Genomic DNA, 17,779 nt, shown 5'->3' with positions numbered 1-17,779 from the left:
ACTGGGACTGGTCCCGCCGCCGCTTCCGCCTGGCGGCTCCGTCAGGAGATAAAGGGGGTCTGCGGGGCGATCGGCTCCGAACGGTGATCCGCGGGGTTCGGCGACGCCTCATAGCTGCAGATAGTGACCTCGTGGCGATGGGCCTGCACGGGGACACGCGTCAGCAACGAGCCCCGGCTCTCCCGGCTCAGACACCCCTCCCACCACTCCCTCGCTGCGAGCTAATGCCGTATCTCGCTCATCTCCCTCTCACCTACCTCCGTCCACTCTCCTTTCAGACCTATATAAAAAATCTTCGTTGTCTCTGCTCCAAAGTTCCTTGGGAAGTGGATGGAGAGGTGGTGAACGTTGGAGAAACGGGCAATTCTGAAAGAAAACACGCTCTGAAAACAGAGTTGTGCATACAAGCTGCCCCTCTGCTGCGCTGCCACCTCCTCGGCACGCTTCCAGCCCTGCTCCGTGTGTAGCTCCTGCCCCAAACTGTAATACTTGGAAGCAAATGACAAGGGTGCAGGAGGCGCAGCCTCCCTCACCCTTGTGGTCAGCAGGCCAGCAACAACCTGTCACTGGGGCCAGAAGGAGGGGACGTGACACCAACCTGATCCTGCACCCTAAAAAGTCCTGGGGCACAGGCGCTCCCTGGCTCCAGGGAGGATGTCTGCAGAGCAGAGCTCACACCTGTCAAGGGCAGGACGGAGATGGGGAGTCAAGTCCTCCTCTGGGCAGCTTGGGGATGCAAGGGAAGGGACTGCCCTCTGCTAACGCTTCCCTAAAATTGGGCGGTGCACCAGCAGGCTGGATGGAGCACAGTGCCTGTGCCCAGGGGGAGCAGTCCCCACACCCCCAGGCATGTGGAGTCTCTCGTACTTTGTGGGGTACTCCAGCTCGCCTGTTGGATCCCGGTTCAGGCTGAACGTCTGCTCTGCCTCCCTGGCTGTGTCATCAAAGGACATGTGAGGAATATTCTTGAACCTGCAAAGAGAGGGAGCAAACCCAGGAAGTTATTAACACACAGCTCAGCTAATTGGTTTCCTCCCTGTTTGTTAGCACTACCCAGATTCTTCTCCATGTTAAGAACCTGGAGTTGCCTTGTCATCTAAGGGAGAAAATGCCAAAGCCACCACAAAGCATCATCCAGTTCCAGAATACCCAAAATGCTGAAGTGATAACAAGGAAGAGCAGAAAACAGAGATGGAGATCTTGGCATGCTGTGGGCCATGACAAAACCCAAACCCTAGCACACTGGACACCACAGGAAACAGGGGCTTGATGAAGATGCATTTCTTTCCTCACAGCAAGAACTGCAGAGTGCTTGCTACACTCTCATTTAATACACAAAACAAGGCAGCATTGAGAGACGTCTCTCCTTTCAGGAGCCAGAGCAAGACATGCGGCTCTGCACGGCCAGACCACTACCCACCGAGCCTCACGCAGCCCACTGAGCCAGCAGCCAGAGCCAGTTCTGCAACCAAATGCCCACTGCTCACTAAAGCCAGCGCCTCGTTTCTTTCGAAAGGCAGCAAGCAGCCACGCTCCTTCCGGGATAAGCCTGGGTTTCCATCTCCTCCTGAGGCCTCGGAATTATTGAGGAGTAACACTGCTCCCTCCCAGATGCGTAGCCCTGTTTCTGACCAGCAGCTGCCTTTGCACTCCAGCAAATTCAGGCTCCTTTCACTCACAGCCTCATCTCTGCTGGATGCGTCCCGTCATCTTCTCCCATCACCATCACCCCTTTTAACTTCACGTTGCCCGTAAACCTGTCGAGAGATACAGGAGCGCCGTTTCCACACAGGTGTGCAGGGACGGGGCTCCTGACTTTGACACAGCAGCGGGGAGCAGCCCCGGGAGCGCAGGGGGAACTCACGGGACGTTGAACAGTAGCTCCTCGTCGTCATCGCTTTCCACGAACTGGGGAGAGAGAGGAGAGAGAGCGGGTCAGGCTGGGCCGGTGGGGTGGGGACGCAGGGACCCCAGCGGGGCTTCGGCAAGCTCCGGGGAAGGAAGGGGGGGGGTGTCTCTGAAGAAGTGGGGGGGTCTGGGGAAAGGGAGGTGGCCCGGGATGAGAGGGAATGGTCCAAGGGGGGGAGGGGGGAAGCTCCGGGGAAGCGGAGTGCTCCGAGGGGCTCCGGGGAAAGGGGAAGGCTGGGCAGGAGGGAGTGCTCCGAGGTGGGTGGGGGGGCGGGGAAAGAGGGGGGATCCGGGGCAGGGGCGAGGGGCCGGAGGGTTCCCGCATTGCCGCGCTCGCCCCCGGCCCCACCTGGGCGCGGTCTCCGCGCTGCTCCCAGGCGCGGAAGACGAGGGCGCCGCTGCCCTCCCGGCGCTCGTTAAGGCACTGCAGCCGCTGCCGGTCGATGCGCAGGTAGAGGCCCCAGGCCGCACCGCGCTCCCCGCCGACCGCCGCCGCCTCCCGGCAGCAGCAGCAGCGCCCGGGACCGTGCGCCATGGCTGCGCGGCTGACCCCGCCCGCCGCGACCCCGCCCATGGAACACGAGGCTCCTCCCATCGCACATAGAGCCGCTCCGCCCATTGTCCTGAAACCCCCGCCCCCTTCCTAAAGCCCCGCCCCACGCAGGCCCACCGACCCTCGGCCTGGGCTCCGCTGCAGCCGCGCCGTGAGAGCCTCACGGCCGGTATTCGGTGCGGGATTCCCAGTCCGAGCCCCCCGAGACGGTAACGGCTCAGAGACAGGGCAGGCGGAGGCGGTCCAATGTTTGGCTTTTATTGAGACATCGTTTTCTCTGCTCATATAACTTATCTAATTAAAATATTCATCTCCGTTACCACAAAAAGGAACATAGAAAATCCTATGTACACGATCGGGGCTGCAAATCAACTTCGAGGCGCCCCCCTCGCCCCGCACTCGGACAGCGGGCAGAGCCGCCGGCCCCGCATCCAGTCCCGCGTCCAGACGCAGCGCTAACCAAGCAGCAGAGCCCAGGATGGGTCTTGGCCCTCACACCCATCCCTCGCTCGAGGCTCCAGCCCAGTCTGAGCTCAGCGCCAGCCTCTGCTTCCCTCCCCGCAGCCCCTGCCCCAAGTACAGAGGAGAGAGAGCGGGTAGCACAAGGGGCAGCAAAAGAAAATCTATTGTAATCCAATTAAAAAGACAGCCAAATTAAATATAGCAAAAAGGCAAGAGGATGAGCCGTTGTTTTTACGGTACAACACACATGGCAATGCTGCATGGTAACATTAAAGCGTCTGGGGCTGCAACAAACCCACAGCACAGTAGAGGTCGAGAATGTTTTTCCAAGACCTTCAATATAAGAAGAGAACAGTGCAAATGAACAACAGGCAGGTGTTCAGAACAGCTGAAAGACAGAGAGAAAGGAAGAAAGAAAAAAGAAGAAAAAGAAAGCAGGAAAGAAACCAACAGAAACCAGCAGCACAGAGGGATTTTCCTGGAGCCCTGCAGGGCAGACAGCAAAGATTCCCCTGTCACCACACACAGACACAGTCTGTTCATCACTCCTCTCCAACCCCAGTCAAGTGGTTTCAAGTTCAAAGACTAAAATCCTTGCCTTTTTCCAAAGAGGTGGCAGAGGGAAGCATCCAGGGTAGAGGCAGGATTCCAGCACTGCCTTCCAAACCAGAAAGAAATCGTTCCCAGTTCCACGCAGAAAACAAGAGAAAAAAGTATTTCTTCTTTGCACTAAGAGGCAAACTGATGCCTTCATGGATCTTTAAAAACTGATTTTAACTTCAGAGGTCAAGTCCCCTATCTTTCCAAAAATAAGGTTAAAATCTGCCTTGATGCACAGTAAAATTTCACTCCAAGTCCCTCGTAGTTTTCTTCCCAGTAGCCAGCAGAAGACAACAGCAGCAGAGACAAAGTCCCCAATGGCTCTTGGCATCCCTGCACAACAGGTAAGCAGCTGTGCAAGGTCTACAGTACCAGCAGAGAGCAGGTTGAGGGCTAAGACTTTATTAACACAGACAATGAGAGCAAAGCTTCAGGACTGGATGTGTTTGCCAAAGGCTCGAAAAGTAGAAGGGCCACCAGTCCAAGCTGTCCCAGAGAGCCCAGCTGGGGCATTAGGCCCATCAGGTACCAGATCACAGGGAAAGACTCCCTGGGCACCCAGGGTCCACTCAAACCAGTGGATTCCTGCCAGCTCAAGTCACAGAGGCTGTCCTTGTACTGGGACTGGAAGGCGGAGACTAATGGGAGCGACATAAATATCAGTGGGATGGGGGTAAAATTTAATTAAAACCATTTTATAATTTATTAAAAGGTTAAATAGTAAATAGTCTCTGGATCTTTCACTCTCAGCAGGTGCCAAGACTTCACATTTTCTCGTGTCTGGAGATTCTGTACACCCTTCTTTTGATGGATGACAAAGCCAGAAATAGGATGTTAAGGGCAGGGGCAGAATAGTGGGGGCTTGACACTGAGAAAGGGACCAGAATAAAAGATAAAATACTGCGCTGTCATCTTGTACAGATCGAAGCTTCTCCCAGCAGCTGCAGTCTCCAAAGAGTTCAAAGGAAAGGGCTGTTTGGGTACCTTCTCGCCCTTCGGTGCCCCCAATGAGAGGGAAAATCTCAGAGCTGCGCTGCAAACTTATCTCCGAGAGAACCTGTTTTTGAAAGCTTTGATAGTCTTTGCCATCATGGGTGCAATTTCTGCAACACAGAAATAAAAACCCAAATCAAACAAAAAAATACCCACATCGGTGTCCTGGGGTGCAGGAAGAAGAGCACGGTGAGGATGCGAGGTGGGGGGTCTCCTCCCCATTTGTTCTGCCCTAGGGAGTCCCCATCAGGAGTCCTTTGTCCAGTTCTGGGCTCCCCAGCTTCAGAAAGACAAAGAATGACTGGAGAGAGCCCAGCAGAGGGCATGGACATGAGGAGAAGACTGGAGTATCTCCCTTAGGAGGAGAGGCTGGGAGACCTGGGTCTGTCCAGCCTGGAGAAGAGCAGACAAAGAGGGGATCCCATCAATGCTAATCAATATCTCAGAGGTGGAGGCAGGAACACGGGACCAGACTCTGTTGAGTGGTGCCCAGCAACAGGACGAGGGGCACTGGGCACAAACTGGAGCTCGGGAAGTTCCACCTGAATATGAGGAAAAACTTCTTTCCTGTGCAGGTGACGGAGGACTGGAATTGGCTTCCCAGGGAGGGAGTGGAGTCTCATTCTCTGGAGAAATCCAAACCTGCCTGGACATGCTCCTGTGCAAACTGCTCTGCATGACCCTGCTTTAGCAGGAGTTGGACTGGATGAGCTCCAGGGGACCCTTCCAACCTCACCATTCTGTGATTAAAGGAGCAGTCACAGCTGGGAGAACAGTTCAAAACTGCAGCCCTTGCAAAGCAGAGGCAAGGCAGGCATCAGCATGTGCTCCCTGACTGTGGCCTGTCATATTTTCAGGTCATAGAGGGAGGAGAGCCCTCCCTGCTTCCTTTCCAAGAGAGCTGCACTCCAACGGCATTGTCCCAAATGGCTGCCCAGACACGGAAGGACAGCCAGAGGGGAAAGCAAGGCTTCTGCCTCCCTAGTAACCTTCATAGAGGCTGACAGAGTCAGCACTGAGTGGGCAGTTGCATCGGATGCTTCCCTATGCTCTCTCTTGAGCAGAGAGTTTGAACAGCCTTTACCTCCCACTCCTTCGGAAGCAGAGAGAAGCCACCAACATCACCCTTCCTGCATAGCCTGGGTTCCTCTTAGAGCAGAAGCAGTAGCTTTGTGTGTTTGTAAAGAAGGAGCTCTAGGAGCGCACGCAGATGTTCTGCAGTTTGTACTTACTCTTCACTGGTGGTTTCCTGGGGTCATAGGAGGAGAAGGTGCTACCTGAAGACGGGACAGAATGGGCGCTGCTGGTGCTGGGCCCATCATAGGACTGCTCCTCACTCACATGAGTGTGGCTTTTGCTAGATGTGTACAGGACCGGTTTTATTCTGAAACAGAGATGGGACAGGCATTTTGGTAAAGGAGGCACTGTGGTTTGGTGCAATTCCTTACATACCAGCCACCTTTGTTGACAGCAGCATGGAACCAGCAGTGACCAGGATCTCTGAGCTTCCCAGCAAGAAAGAAGCTAGTACAGTTCCAACTTTCACTGCAAAGGGACCTCCCCGACCACGCAGCAACCTCTCCCACCAGGACGCAGAGCTGCAGGGGGAAGCTGGCAGGAGCCTACCAGCAAGTGCTACTGCTAAACACTCACTTGGTCTTCTCTGGCACAAGAGGTCCTCCAGTCCCAAACTTCTCTTGTCTCCGTCGCACGTCCCGAGGGGGCTTTGCAGCAGAATTCACAAAGGCCATTTTGGCCACTCGACCTGCAGGAGGCCAGAGGGAAACATTGCTTAGGCCCAACTTATTAGAAAGGAGGCTCCTCAGGGCTTGTCTTATGACAGCAAGCTCCAACACCTTTCCCTAGTCTATTCATTCCAAAGCTTGGGCAATAGACCCTAAGGTTTGAGCCTCTTGCACTCCCACCACGGGCTCTAGGAAATCAACCTGATCGGGTCAGTAGTTCTCATGTGTTCACAGTAAGAGCAGGAATGCTTCCCACCACCACTGTATTCTTCAGCCTCGGCACGGAGAGAAGCCTCTCTCATAGAATGGGAGGCGCCTTCACAGCCCTGCATGTTGTGAGGAAACAATGCTGTCAGGTCTGTATCAGCAACACTCAGGATGAAACTGAGAGCCTCCTAAACTGCCAAGGAAAGGTTGTCACAAAGAACAGAGTGAAGCAACTCCTAAATTGGACTGGATTTAAACCAGCCACTCCAAAGGACCTTCTCCACACATCAGGCAGTGTTTCCCAGACTTCTCTCAGATCATTCAGCCCTGCTTTACCTTTGGGTTTGTTGGCATGAGCTGAGCCGATGTTCCGTGCTAACATGAGCAGACGCTGCTCTCGTGCGTCATGAAGTCGAAGATACATCTCCCGCCAGGACTCAAACTCTTCTGGCTTCTCATTCTTGAAGTCTCGGAGACAGTGATTGTGCCACAGTTGGTCTGTATCCTCAATTAGAACCTGAAAGAAACCCACACTTAAGCTGGCATCCTGCCTGACACCTTCACGCCCTCTCCCTCAGCACCAGCCAGTGCCAGCGGCCCGGGAATCCCTCAGTGGACTTGACAGCTTAGGGACCAGCTGGCATTAAGAGGTGGGCAGGTGGCAAATGCAAGAACTCATGACTAGCAAAAGCCACCTCTTGTTGAGAAGAGCATTGTTCTTTACTGTTCTGCTACTGCAGATGCGTACAGAGGGTCACTCTCATGCGTCACCACCCCTTCCTCAGGCCCAAGGACTCACATGATTACACTCCTCAATGCGATACAGCTGCTCTGGGGTGCATTTCTCCAACACTGGCTCCAGCACTGAGAATGGGACACCACCCACTTCATAGATAGCTAGAGAGAAGCAAGATGCACAGAGTATTTGGTCCTGCTATTTCTTTGCCAAGGAAAGGGCTCGACACCCTGAAACGCAGTGGAAAAACGAGCAGTGCTGCCTGCCACTGCACAAACTGAAGGGAAGGAGAAAGGAACTGGGGGTGCAATGGCTCTAGTGGGTCGTAAGACAGCAAGGTTTCCAACTTAAGAAGTGCCTGAGCTTTCAGTGACGTCTCTCCTCTGTTGGTTTTCTTGCTTGTGACAAGGGACAAAGAAGTGTTCTCATGCTCTCAGCCAGATGCTGCCGGCCTATACACAATGAAGTCACCAATACTTCAGTACCTCTGCATGACTTTGAGGGATACTGCCGAGAAGTCAGCAGAATGTTACGTCCTGCCAGCATACAAACATCACTGAACAACATTGTCCTTGATATTTTGAATACAGCAGATGAGGAAAGGGACTTACAGTCAATGTTGTTACTGAGGACTCTGATGCATTGCTGATACAAAGACATCATCTTTGGGAGGTAGGCAGTTTTAGAGCCTGAATACACTTGCATCTTTGAATTCAACCGTCGGCCTGTAAAACCTGCTTCACTCTCTTCAACTGGCGAAGACACTGCTGTAAAGGGAAAGACTTGGAGTAAGGAGAGAATAGAGGAAAGAAGAGCCCACCCTGAAGGATGGCACAGGAGACACTGATCAAGTCACCCAGAAGCAACCTAAAGGGCCAAGTCTTCTCTAAGAGAGCTGCACTGCAGTTCAGGAAAGGCAAGTCCAAAGCCCAAGCCAACAGCAGGGTCAGCAAAGGATCTTCCTCATTTCTGCCAGAGCATGCGGAAAAGTGGCCACCTCTTCTATGAAACCCAGGCTTTCGGCACCAGAGGCAGGACATCAAACACCAGCAGAAAGAACTGAACCCAGCCAGCACCCACTCGCACTCCCTCCCACAAACAGCAGCTGGAGACCATTTCAGATCTCTTTTCCCACTCCACATACCTTTCCTTTTTGTTTGGGAGCAGGTAATGGATTCAATTGAAGGAAGAGGGCGATAATTGGCCTGTATCGGTGGCAGTGGGATGTCTGGTAATGTTGGTACCACATCGAAAATTATCTGGAAGGAGAGGATGTACATGCAAGTAAGTCGAGAATTCAGCAGAAATTTACATCCTGCCAGCGTACAAACAGCATGGAACTGCATTGTTTTTGATGTTTTGAACAAGGCACCCAATGCTGATAGGCTTGTACCAGGAAGCCTCGGGGGAGGCTGCACTCTTGCCACGCTACAAGAAGCTGCGCTGTCACACCAGTCCTCCCATTTCTCCCCCATTTCTGGAGACCAGTAGATTTAGTTAACAAAACTGCAGTACTGCTACAGACAAGAAGGTCTTTTTTAGAGAAGCACAAATACTGGTGAAGAGGCACAGCACCTTTGCTAGCAGGTGGAGATCCACTGCATATCAGGCTGGATCCTATACTGACTCACATCTAAAGACACTCTGCAGGCTTATTGAGTGCATAGTGCCCAGCACACTTCTACAGCAGCCTTCAGCTGAAGGAGTTCTATTTTACTCTCCCCACCTTTGAATAAACAGGATTTTGCCTGTTGCATTTTTTCCCCCTTCACCCACTTTTCCATCAGAGTTCCACTTTAACAGCACCAAACCATGCCTGCGGTATCAGGCACGTGAAAGATGTGGTGTCTCCCAGGAGGAACCGGGAATCATAGGCCTAGACAGCAATGAGACACAGCAAGCACAGCCTGACACGGAAAACAGCGCAGCACCTCCAAGGGGAAAACTAGTAACCCCCAGAGGGCAGAGGAGTGAGAGAAGTGGATCCCACCTTCTTTGTTCCCTTTCAGACCTCTAAAACCTTACCCTGTTTGGTTTAGGAGGCTCTGGTAGTTTCTTCTCTGCCTTTTTCTCACTCGCTTGCTTGTGGCTTGGGCTTTTCCGACTTGAGTTTGAGCTGTTGGTACTGACTTTGGATCCATTCTGTTTGCTGTGGCCTCGTTCTTTCTCCATAGGTGCCACAGAGGGTTTGACTGCTTTCTTCTTCTTTTTCTGGGGCTGGTCGTAGCTGAGGTACGACTCGAAGGACATTGTAGGTTGTTCAAATTCATCCTCCCCTTCTCCCTCCCCAGAATTTGAGGAAAAGCCCGTTGATTTTTTGTCCACATCAGAGACTTTGCGCTTCCTCTCTGAAGATTTTGAGCTCCCAGAAATCCCCTTTTCTTTAATCCTATTTGATGAGTCACCCTCAGCTTTCCCTTTCTCCTGCTCTGTGTTTGAGGTCTCCAGGCTCAGCTTGGGCTTTTCCAATTTGCTTTTTTCAGAGTCCCGATGTTTTTCCTTCTTAACATGGTTGTCCAAGCACTCTTCCAAGTGTGGCAATCTGTGCAACTTCTCCTTTCTGTCAGTGCTGCTTTCTCGTCTCTTCTCCTTCTTGGTGCCAGCTGACATCCTCTGCTTCTCCTTTGTGCCCCCAGCCACAGGGGCTTCTCGGACCTGCTCTTTGAAAGAGGCTTTGTGCAATCCTTCTGGGCTGCATGCAGTGGGCCTGTCCTCCCCTCTGCCATCAGGTCGCCGCTTCTTGGGAGAAGACTTGTGCTCTTTGCTTCCACTCATGTTCCCTTTGTTGTACAACTCACCAGGGTTCCTCTCCCGGCCTCCCACCAGCTTTTCCTGAAAGCTGTGGCCTTTACTGGCTTTCTGATGAAACGCTGTCAGCTCTTCCTGCTCCTCAGAGGCATACGGGTCTGTGTACATATCCTGAGGGCTCTCACTCAGCTCAGGTGACACAGCTTGTCCATAGTCCGAGTTCTCCTGATCTGAAGAGAGCCCTGGGGAAGATCTGCCCCAGCGTTTCCCCTCGTGGCTACTATAGCCATAAGTCTCATGGGCCCTCTCTGGCCTAGGATGCCTTTTGGACTTCTTTTCCCTATGATCTGGGCTATATGACTGGCTGCAAGATGGCTGGAAGGGCTCTAAATACTCCTGCTCAGGTTCTTGACGTCTTTTGCTTGAGCTGCTCCTCTCATAGTCACGGTCTTCGGAATCTAGGTTATTTCTGAAGGGATAAAAACCCAAAAGAGTTAGATTAAAACTTACCAATAGGAGTGAAAAGAGACACTCTCCATGCTCCGTGTGGATGGGAACCTCTCTCATAGAGTGCTAAGCTTGTATTGGGTGGTTTCGTGGCAAGAATAATACTAGTTCTCTGGAACAGCAACATTCAGGGATTTAGAATCTGCATTTCTACTGAATCTATTAAGCATTTTTATCAGAACTGGAGACTGCACAATTCACTGGGGAGCAGAGACAGATGTGAACAGACTTCTCTATGCCTACAGACTCCTGCTTGTGTGGTGCTCATGGGGAAAGTTTGGTTTGGCAGCTGAGCACGCAGGGATACCATAGCCATCAAAATTATCATGAGTTGCTCCGTCTTTAGCACCCACACCTGAATGGCCTCATTGCTGGGTTCAACACAGCTTTCTCACTACATCATGGTTGCTTGCATCAACTTTCAGTTTCAATAGGATTTTTACACACAAAAGCCTTCTTTCAAAGCAAGCCACTTCCTTTCCTCAGGCGGAGAACTTCCTGTCTTAGCGATCACAGAATGGGAAACAAGCAGATTGCATCTCTCACTTTTGTAAAAGTGCTTTTCTGGCCTCTACTGGAAATCTCTCCAACAAACAGCAAATTCTTGAAAATTGGTCCCTACTTTCACACAAAACTGCAGCTGTCAGCAACCCAACGCTCTGCGGCTGGTGGAGGCAGGAGGCCTATGCCAAAACCCCATGCGGAGTTAGCATACTTCTGGCACGAGTTTCTCCAGCGCCTTCACTGTGTTCCCTTGGACAGAGGAGTTTATCATCTCCTCTCCTGCAGAACTGTAACCACGCTTGGCCATCAAGATAACCAAAGAAGTTCACTCACCTGTCTGCCTCCTGGGACACCGGCACGAGCTTCTTCCACCTGGCTACGAGATTCTTCGCAAAGTCTCCTACGAGCTCATGCTTCCGCAAACTGTTCACAGTCTTGCCAACACCCGTCTCCTTCATGAGAGAGACAAGACATGGATTCATCTTAGCAAACCAGTTAGCATTCTCACCTCTGCTAAACCTCCTACAAAGCAAATCAAGTTAACCTGCTACCTATTGCTGCTAGGTAGAAAAAAACACCCTTCTTCTCATGGCAGAGACACCACACGAATTACATCATGTGCTCAGCAGATATTTTGTCATTGATGACAACTCTGTAAACCAAAGACGACTTAGCTTTGTCTGCCTCAGACAAACACTAATTACTTGTATTAATGAGCCAAGTTCATATTTACCATGGCTGTTGGTAAATGTGAAGACAGAAGTCACCAGTACTTTTAGGGACTGGCACTTCCTAATTTCCTGACGATTCAGCTGTTGTGAGGAACTCTCCAACTCCTGTATCCCAGTCAAGCGTTAAGCTTTTGGGAGACCAAGGATGACACCCGTGACACCAGGCTGGCGCAGGTGGTGAAGGGAACAGCCCCCATGCCAGGGAAAGCAGCGTGTCTGTGACAAACGGGGATTCTGTGCCTTCATAGCCATGATGAAAGCACGAGAGATTTCACAGCTCTTACCACAAGAATGTCAACCGTGATGGGCAACTCGGACAGCCTCTTCAGACTTTTCAGCAGCTGTGGAGACAAGAAGAAAAGTGTTCACGCTTGTCATGGAGAATCACACCCTGCGATTTGCAAGGAAGCAAGTTCTGCACTGTGCAAGAGCTTTTTAGAAAGACCCAAGTGCAGATTGCTGCTACCTTGCTCCACAGCAAGCTCCTGAGAAGCTGAATACGAAAAAATGAATAAGTATTGAGTCTTTTCTGAAGTTTTGCAAGCTGGATGCTGAGGGAAGGAAACCTTCTAGATGCTCTGAAAGATCAAACACGGAAACCCTATCTCCTCCACTCGGTGCTGCTGAAAGCCTCTCTGCTCTCAGCGATCATCTGGGCTGACCCCTTCCATGACCACCGCCCCTCACCCCACTCTTTTCCCTTCACCATATACCTGCGAAAAGTGCTGTTTTCCTCCCTACTGACGCTGCCAAGGCAGGCTCTGACAGCGTCCAGCTGCTCCGTAAGCCAGTCAGGGAAAAGGAGCCCTCTCTGACTTTTACCTCTGTCACCCATCGCTTCCGAGATGTCTGCCAACGCTGTAGATCTGCCAACACCACTGCCCCTCACATTATTTCCCACAGCTCATCTCTTGCCACAGACTGGCGCCGTCAGCATTCCCGTTGTTCCAGCCCCCCTACAGCCCAGGCTCTGCTCACCATGGCTGTGAGAGGTACCATCCAAAGGGCTGTGCACAAGGTCCTTTCCTGAAAGCGCTGTGCTTATGTGCAAATTAGCACTGTAGGCCTAAACTATTCCTGCCACCCCCACTGCCACCGCACAAGGGTCACAGATGTTTCCATGTTTCCTTCCTTTTGAAGGAAAAAAGTTCTTTTAACCTATTTGAAGAATGCTGTAGCTTGGCAGTATCTGAGCAGGGATACATTTGGGAGCTCTGCACAGCACAGCAAAACCTCGCTTTGCTCACATGCTCTGTGGGCCACAGGTCCATGTGCATGGAGGCACCAAGTGAGACAGCGCTGACGCAGTGAGGCTTAAGAACTCATAATCTGCATTTCCAATGGAAACAAACTGATGCAGCACACCCCACTGCCTTCAGGTGAAATCAGCCAAGCAGACTCAAATCTGGCAGCTTAGCCTGGAAATAAACGAGATCCTACAAGTCCTGTGAGAAAAGGGCAGCCAGGCAGAAGACAGATAACACAAGGCTTGTATCTTGCTGGACACCAGATCAAACACCTTGAGGCAGCTTTCCTAAAACACGCCCATATGGCACAGAGCTTCAGTCAATTTGCTGCACGACACAAAGCAGAAAAACCTCACTTGTTTCCACTCCAGAAAAGTTTTGTCTAATGTGGGTGGATTGTTTTCTTTTTCTAAAAGAAGCCAGCCAGGCCGTTACAACACTAACAACACAAGCTAACGCATTATGACAGCACAGCCTGGCCTCTTCCTCTCCCTGAAGATACTCATCTTGTTCATGTTTCCCTTACCCTCTTTCTCTCTTCAGTCCTGCAGCAAAGTTTGTATCTTCTCTGCTGGGAGAAAAAGACCGTTCCCAAATCCTTACAGCAGCCTCCAAAATTTCTCTCGCACAATTCTACACCAGCAGCCCAATTTTCACCCAAAACCAACATTAACACTAACAACCTTCTGGCAAGGAGAGCTGTATGCGATACCAGGCAAGCACCATTCTCTCACATCACTGATAAAGTGTTTCAAAATGACTAGGCAGGAAAACCAGAGACTGGGGATGGAGCAAGGAGTGGGCAGCACCCGGAGGCACTGTGGATTTGCCCTCCTGATAGGGTAAGGCTGTAGCTGCTACAGAACTGCAGTGAGAACAGTTCTAGAAGCAGAGACGAAAGCCATTACTGACATGGGAAGGTTCTTGGAAGATATAAAACCCATCATGACAATGCAACAGAAACAGAATTCAAGCCTAGAAACACTAACACTTCAGAGGACAGAGCTGAAAAGGTATCAGCAATAAGAAGAGTCCAGATCACGGGATATTTCTGCTGCGGAAGGGAAAAGATTTAAAGTTACTGTCTCACCTCAGAACAGCTTGTGAATGCTTATTGCCTCTCCCTGCCTTTCCAAGACTGACAGGATCAACAGAGAAAGACACGACTTACTGGAGAAAAAGGCAGCCTGCGTAATGAGCACCTGCAGGCTGGCAGTGCCCACAAAGCACAGACAGGCAGTTACTGCCCTGCACCAGCACAAGGGTCAGCAAACAGGAGTGCTCATTCTCTGCGCACAGTGTGCTGAGCCAATATGTGAAGTCTTGCGTGTGCTCTCAACACCACAGAGCCCAATAACCTGGAACAACTTCTCAGCAGTCCCGCAGCTGCGTTCGGGGCCCCACCACTAAAACCCTGCACTGGTCCTGGCCAAGAGGGTGAGGAAAGGAACCAGGTCCTCCCCTTGTCTCGACCCCAGCTGGGCTGGGCCTGGCACAGGGACCTGCGTTTCCAAGGGTCAGCGCGTGAGCACTTCCGAACACGTCCTTCGTGGGTGGTGCGAGGTCTTGGCAAGCGAGCCGTTCTGCAGGTGTTTGCCTTGGTTAAACAAAGTCAGCCGAGAGCAGAGCAGCTGCTCGGCCCTCCCTGCCTTCTCTGAACTAAGTGAAAGACGAACTGAAAGCCGTTAACAGCCACACAGACAACGCGACATCTCAGAGAACGGGAGGTCCCAGAGAACGGGAGATCGGGAGGTCCCAGAGAACAGGAGGTCCCAAAGATCGTGAGGTCCCAGAGTTCAGGAGGTCGGGACGTGGCGGCCCGCACCTCGGCTCCACCCTCACCCCAGGTTCCAGCCCCAAGCCCGTCTCGGTGCCCGGCCGAACGCCACCCCGGGGCGCGATCGCCGCGGGATGCAGCGACTCCTGCCCCGCCGCCCCGACCCTGCCCTCGGCCCAGGCCGCCCTCACCTTCTTGGGCTCCGCGCCGCCCGCCAGCCGCGCCTGCAGCCGCCCCACGACTTCCAGCACCGACCCCGCCATCTTCACTGCGGGACAGGCCGCGGCGGAAGCAGCTTCACCCCCGACCCTGCGCGCCGGCCGCCATCTTGGCCGCGGACAGGAAGCGGAAGCGCCGGGGGCGGGGCTCGGTCCTACCCCGGTGTCCCCTGCAGGGATGGGGGTTCTGCTCCGCCCCGACCGGACCGAGGGCCCTGTGCAGGACGCAATCCTTCCAGGTATCCAACCTCACCCTCCCCTGTATCCTGGCCCTTGGGAGGAGCCCCCACCTCCCCATGACTCCCTTTCAGGAGCTGCAGAGAGCGACGAGGTCTCTCGGCCTCCTCCAGGCTAAACAGCCCAGTTCCCTCGGCCCCTCTCAGAACCCCTGGACTCCAGCCCCTTCTCCAGCTTCATTCCCCTTCTCTGGACGCGCTCCAGCCCCTCAATGTCCTTGTAGTTTGGGGCCCAAAACTGAACCCAGGATTCGAGGTGCAGCCTCACCGGTGCCGAGTGCAGGGGCACAATCGCTGCCCTGGCTGCGCCTGGTTTGGATCAGCTACACCACGGCTGATCCAAGCCAGGAGGCCGGGGGCCTTCTTGCCCAGCCCAGCCACTGCTGGCTCATGTTCAGCTGCTGTCAAGCAACACCCCCAGGTGAGATACAGGTCTGATTCCTGAGGGGCATGCAGAGAAGACCTGGAAAAACATCTTTATTTCTAGGAAATTCCATTTTTTAATTTCAATTTTCACTTAAAAAAAAAAAAAGCTGAAACTGCAAATTTTCCTGAGGAACAGACAGTCTGAATAAAATGCATATTTACACACATCAATGTCTTTTTTTCTCTTAAAGGGTAAATCCCAGTTCTTTTCCCGAGTCTTGAGCTGGATGTCAGAAACAGAAAGCTTACATCCAAACAGAGAGCAGGCTTTGTGTCCTGGTTTCAGGACTGATGCCTGCCCCAGGATGTAACACTGTGATGGATGAGCCCCTCAGTGTAAACTGAGGTAGCCCTGTGAAACACCATAGTACCAGGGATGGCTCAAATGCCTTTGTTCCCAAATCCTCTTAGCTTCTGCACAAGCCCAAGAAAGCAGGGCCTGCAGGCACCTGTGCTGTCCCTGCTCCCTCTGCTCATCTGAGCAGTGGAGCTCGGCCAGGCTGGCACTGCTGCTTTACCCCTTGGACTCAGCCTTGAATCCTCTTTCCTGGCAAAGACTTGTAATGAATTATCCCCTTCTCCATAATTTTGCCGTAGTCTCATAATGCCCCCCTTCTTCTTTGCCCACTGCTAAATATGAGCTAATTACTCAGTTCCAAGAAACCTGATCGTTATGGCTAACCCTAATAAACAGGACCCAGACGCGTGAGACAGTGTGGTAACAGCTATTTCTGGCCATGGGTTTGTTCCTTGTATATTGGGCTGCTCCAAGCTTCCTCAAGAGCAAAGATCAGTGCCGAGTTTAAGCTTGGAGTTTCCAGCTGGAATTTGGGAATATCCAAAAGCTGGACTTGTTTTCACTTGTCTTTTACCTGCACCCTAGGCCAGTCACCCCAAAGGGCAGCTGGCCCCACCCTTGGTCACCACCTTTGCCTACGTGGGGAAGCTGAGCTCGCCAACGTGCCACAAAGGTGCCACTGAGACAAGCTTCAGCAAAGTAGACTGGTTTGCACTTCCATTGCTACTCCTCTGAGATTCCACTCTCATCAAGCCTACAGCTACAGGGGCAGAGCATCACTTCCTGTTCAAACCCTGCTTCCCTCTGTGCACAGAACACGCTGCCCTGGACATTTTGGAGTGGGCTCCATCCTGAACAGCGCTGGCAACCTCTCCTGGTTTACAGTTCCAACAGGCTTCACACAAGAAGGGTCCATTGTGAGACAGCACCGTGAGGTCACTGGCGCTGGCGTATGCAGATTTGGATGAAAGCAAGTTTGTTCCTCGATTTTTTACTGTAGGATGCACAAGAACCAAACACTGAAGGCAGAGGCAAGGGTGCTGCTAAACTCCACTTGTGTGAGCTGCATTATCCTGCAGGAAATTTTCTCTCTGAACAACAAAGGCCATTCTTTGCGGAGGAAAGCTGCCTGGCTGTAATTACAGGAGCCCAAGATCACATTCCTGAAACATTTTAAAGAAACCAGTCAATATTCACCATCTACATTCCCAGCACATTGAGAGCACCACAATCTGTGGGGAAGAAACAACTCCACCAGTTACACGTACAGGCACTGGAGGTCACTCGCCACCTGTGGAAGCAGGGAAGAAGCAGGGAAGAAGCAGGGAAGAAGCAGGGAAGAAGCAGGGAAGAAGCAGGGAAGAAGCAGGGAAGAAGCAGGGAAGAAGCAGGGAAGAAGCAGGGAAGAAGCAGGGAAGAAGCAGGGAAGAAGCAGGGAAGAAGCAGGGAAGAAGCAGGGAAGAAGCAGGGAAGAAGCAGGGAAGAAGCAGGGAAGAAGCAGGGAAGAAGCAGGGAAGAAGCAGGGAAGAAGCAGGGAAGAAGCAGGGAAGAAGCAGGGAAGAAGCAGGGAAGAAGCAGGAAGAAGCAGGGAAGAAGCAGGGAAGAAGCAGGGAAGAAGCAGGGAAGAAGCAGGGAAGAAGCAGGGAAGAAGCAGGGAAGAAGCAGGGAAGAAGCAGGGAAGAAGCAGGGAAGAAGCAGGGAAGAAGCAGGGAAGAAGCAGGGAAGAAGCAGGGAAGAAGCAGGGAAGAAGCAGGGAAGAAGCAGGGAAGAAGCAGGGAAGAAGCAGGGAAGAAGCAGGGAAGAAGCAGGGAAGAAGCAGGGAAGAAGCAGGGAAGAAGCAGGGAAGAAGCAGGGAAGAAGCAGGGAAGAAGCAGGGAAGAAGC

The 17,779-nt window shown here is 52.4% G+C and overlaps 2 protein-coding genes across 5 annotated transcripts; both read right to left on the bottom strand.

Annotated features, from left to right (window-relative positions):
* Positions 1–3: 3 nt before the first annotated feature.
* PITHD1 (PITH domain containing 1) lies at positions 4–2,499 on the bottom strand. 2 transcript variants are annotated; one of them, XM_054086471.1, is made up of 6 exons: positions 2,258–2,489; positions 1,865–1,908; positions 1,680–1,757; positions 868–972; positions 258–366; positions 4–143 (listed from the first exon to the last, which is right to left on the bottom strand). In XM_054086471.1, exons 1-6 carry the CDS (start codon positions 2,480–2,482, stop codon positions 42–44), a joined length of 663 nt encoding a protein of 220 aa, XP_053942446.1. In that variant the 5' UTR covers positions 2,483–2,489; the 3' UTR covers positions 4–41. The 2 variants fall into 2 exon arrangements, with proteins under 2 accessions (XP_053942446.1, XP_053942444.1); XM_054086469.1 differs by lacking the exons at positions 4–143; positions 258–366 and adding an exon at positions 398–680 and having other exon boundaries at positions 772–972; positions 2,258–2,499.
* Positions 2,500–2,682: 183 nt separating this feature from the next.
* Positions 2,683–15,070, bottom strand: ELOA (elongin A). Of its 3 annotated transcripts, none has more exons than XM_054086463.1 (11): positions 14,910–15,070; positions 11,979–12,035; positions 11,297–11,415; positions 9,230–10,421; positions 8,349–8,463; positions 7,816–7,968; positions 7,268–7,365; positions 6,805–6,985; positions 6,170–6,281; positions 5,749–5,900; positions 2,683–4,626 (listed from the first exon to the last, which is right to left on the bottom strand). In XM_054086463.1, the coding sequence occupies exons 1-11, from the start codon at positions 14,979–14,981 to the stop codon at positions 4,565–4,567; spliced, it is 2,313 nt and encodes a 770-aa protein (XP_053942438.1). In that variant the 5' UTR covers positions 14,982–15,070; the 3' UTR covers positions 2,683–4,564. The 3 variants fall into 3 exon arrangements, with proteins under 3 accessions (XP_053942438.1, XP_053942437.1, XP_053942435.1); XM_054086462.1 differs by having other exon boundaries at positions 2,684–4,626; positions 7,816–7,971; positions 11,297–11,412; XM_054086460.1 differs by having other exon boundaries at positions 2,685–4,626; positions 7,816–7,971.
* Between the last annotated feature and the right edge of the window lie 2,709 nt (positions 15,071–17,779).

Source organism: Cuculus canorus, chromosome 22 (genome assembly GCF_017976375.1).
Source record: "Cuculus canorus isolate bCucCan1 chromosome 22, bCucCan1.pri, whole genome shotgun sequence".
Lineage (NCBI taxonomy): Eukaryota > Metazoa > Chordata > Aves > Cuculiformes > Cuculidae > Cuculus > Cuculus canorus.
Note: the sequence above shows the minus strand (reverse complement) of the source record. Positions and strands in the feature narration are given on the sequence as shown.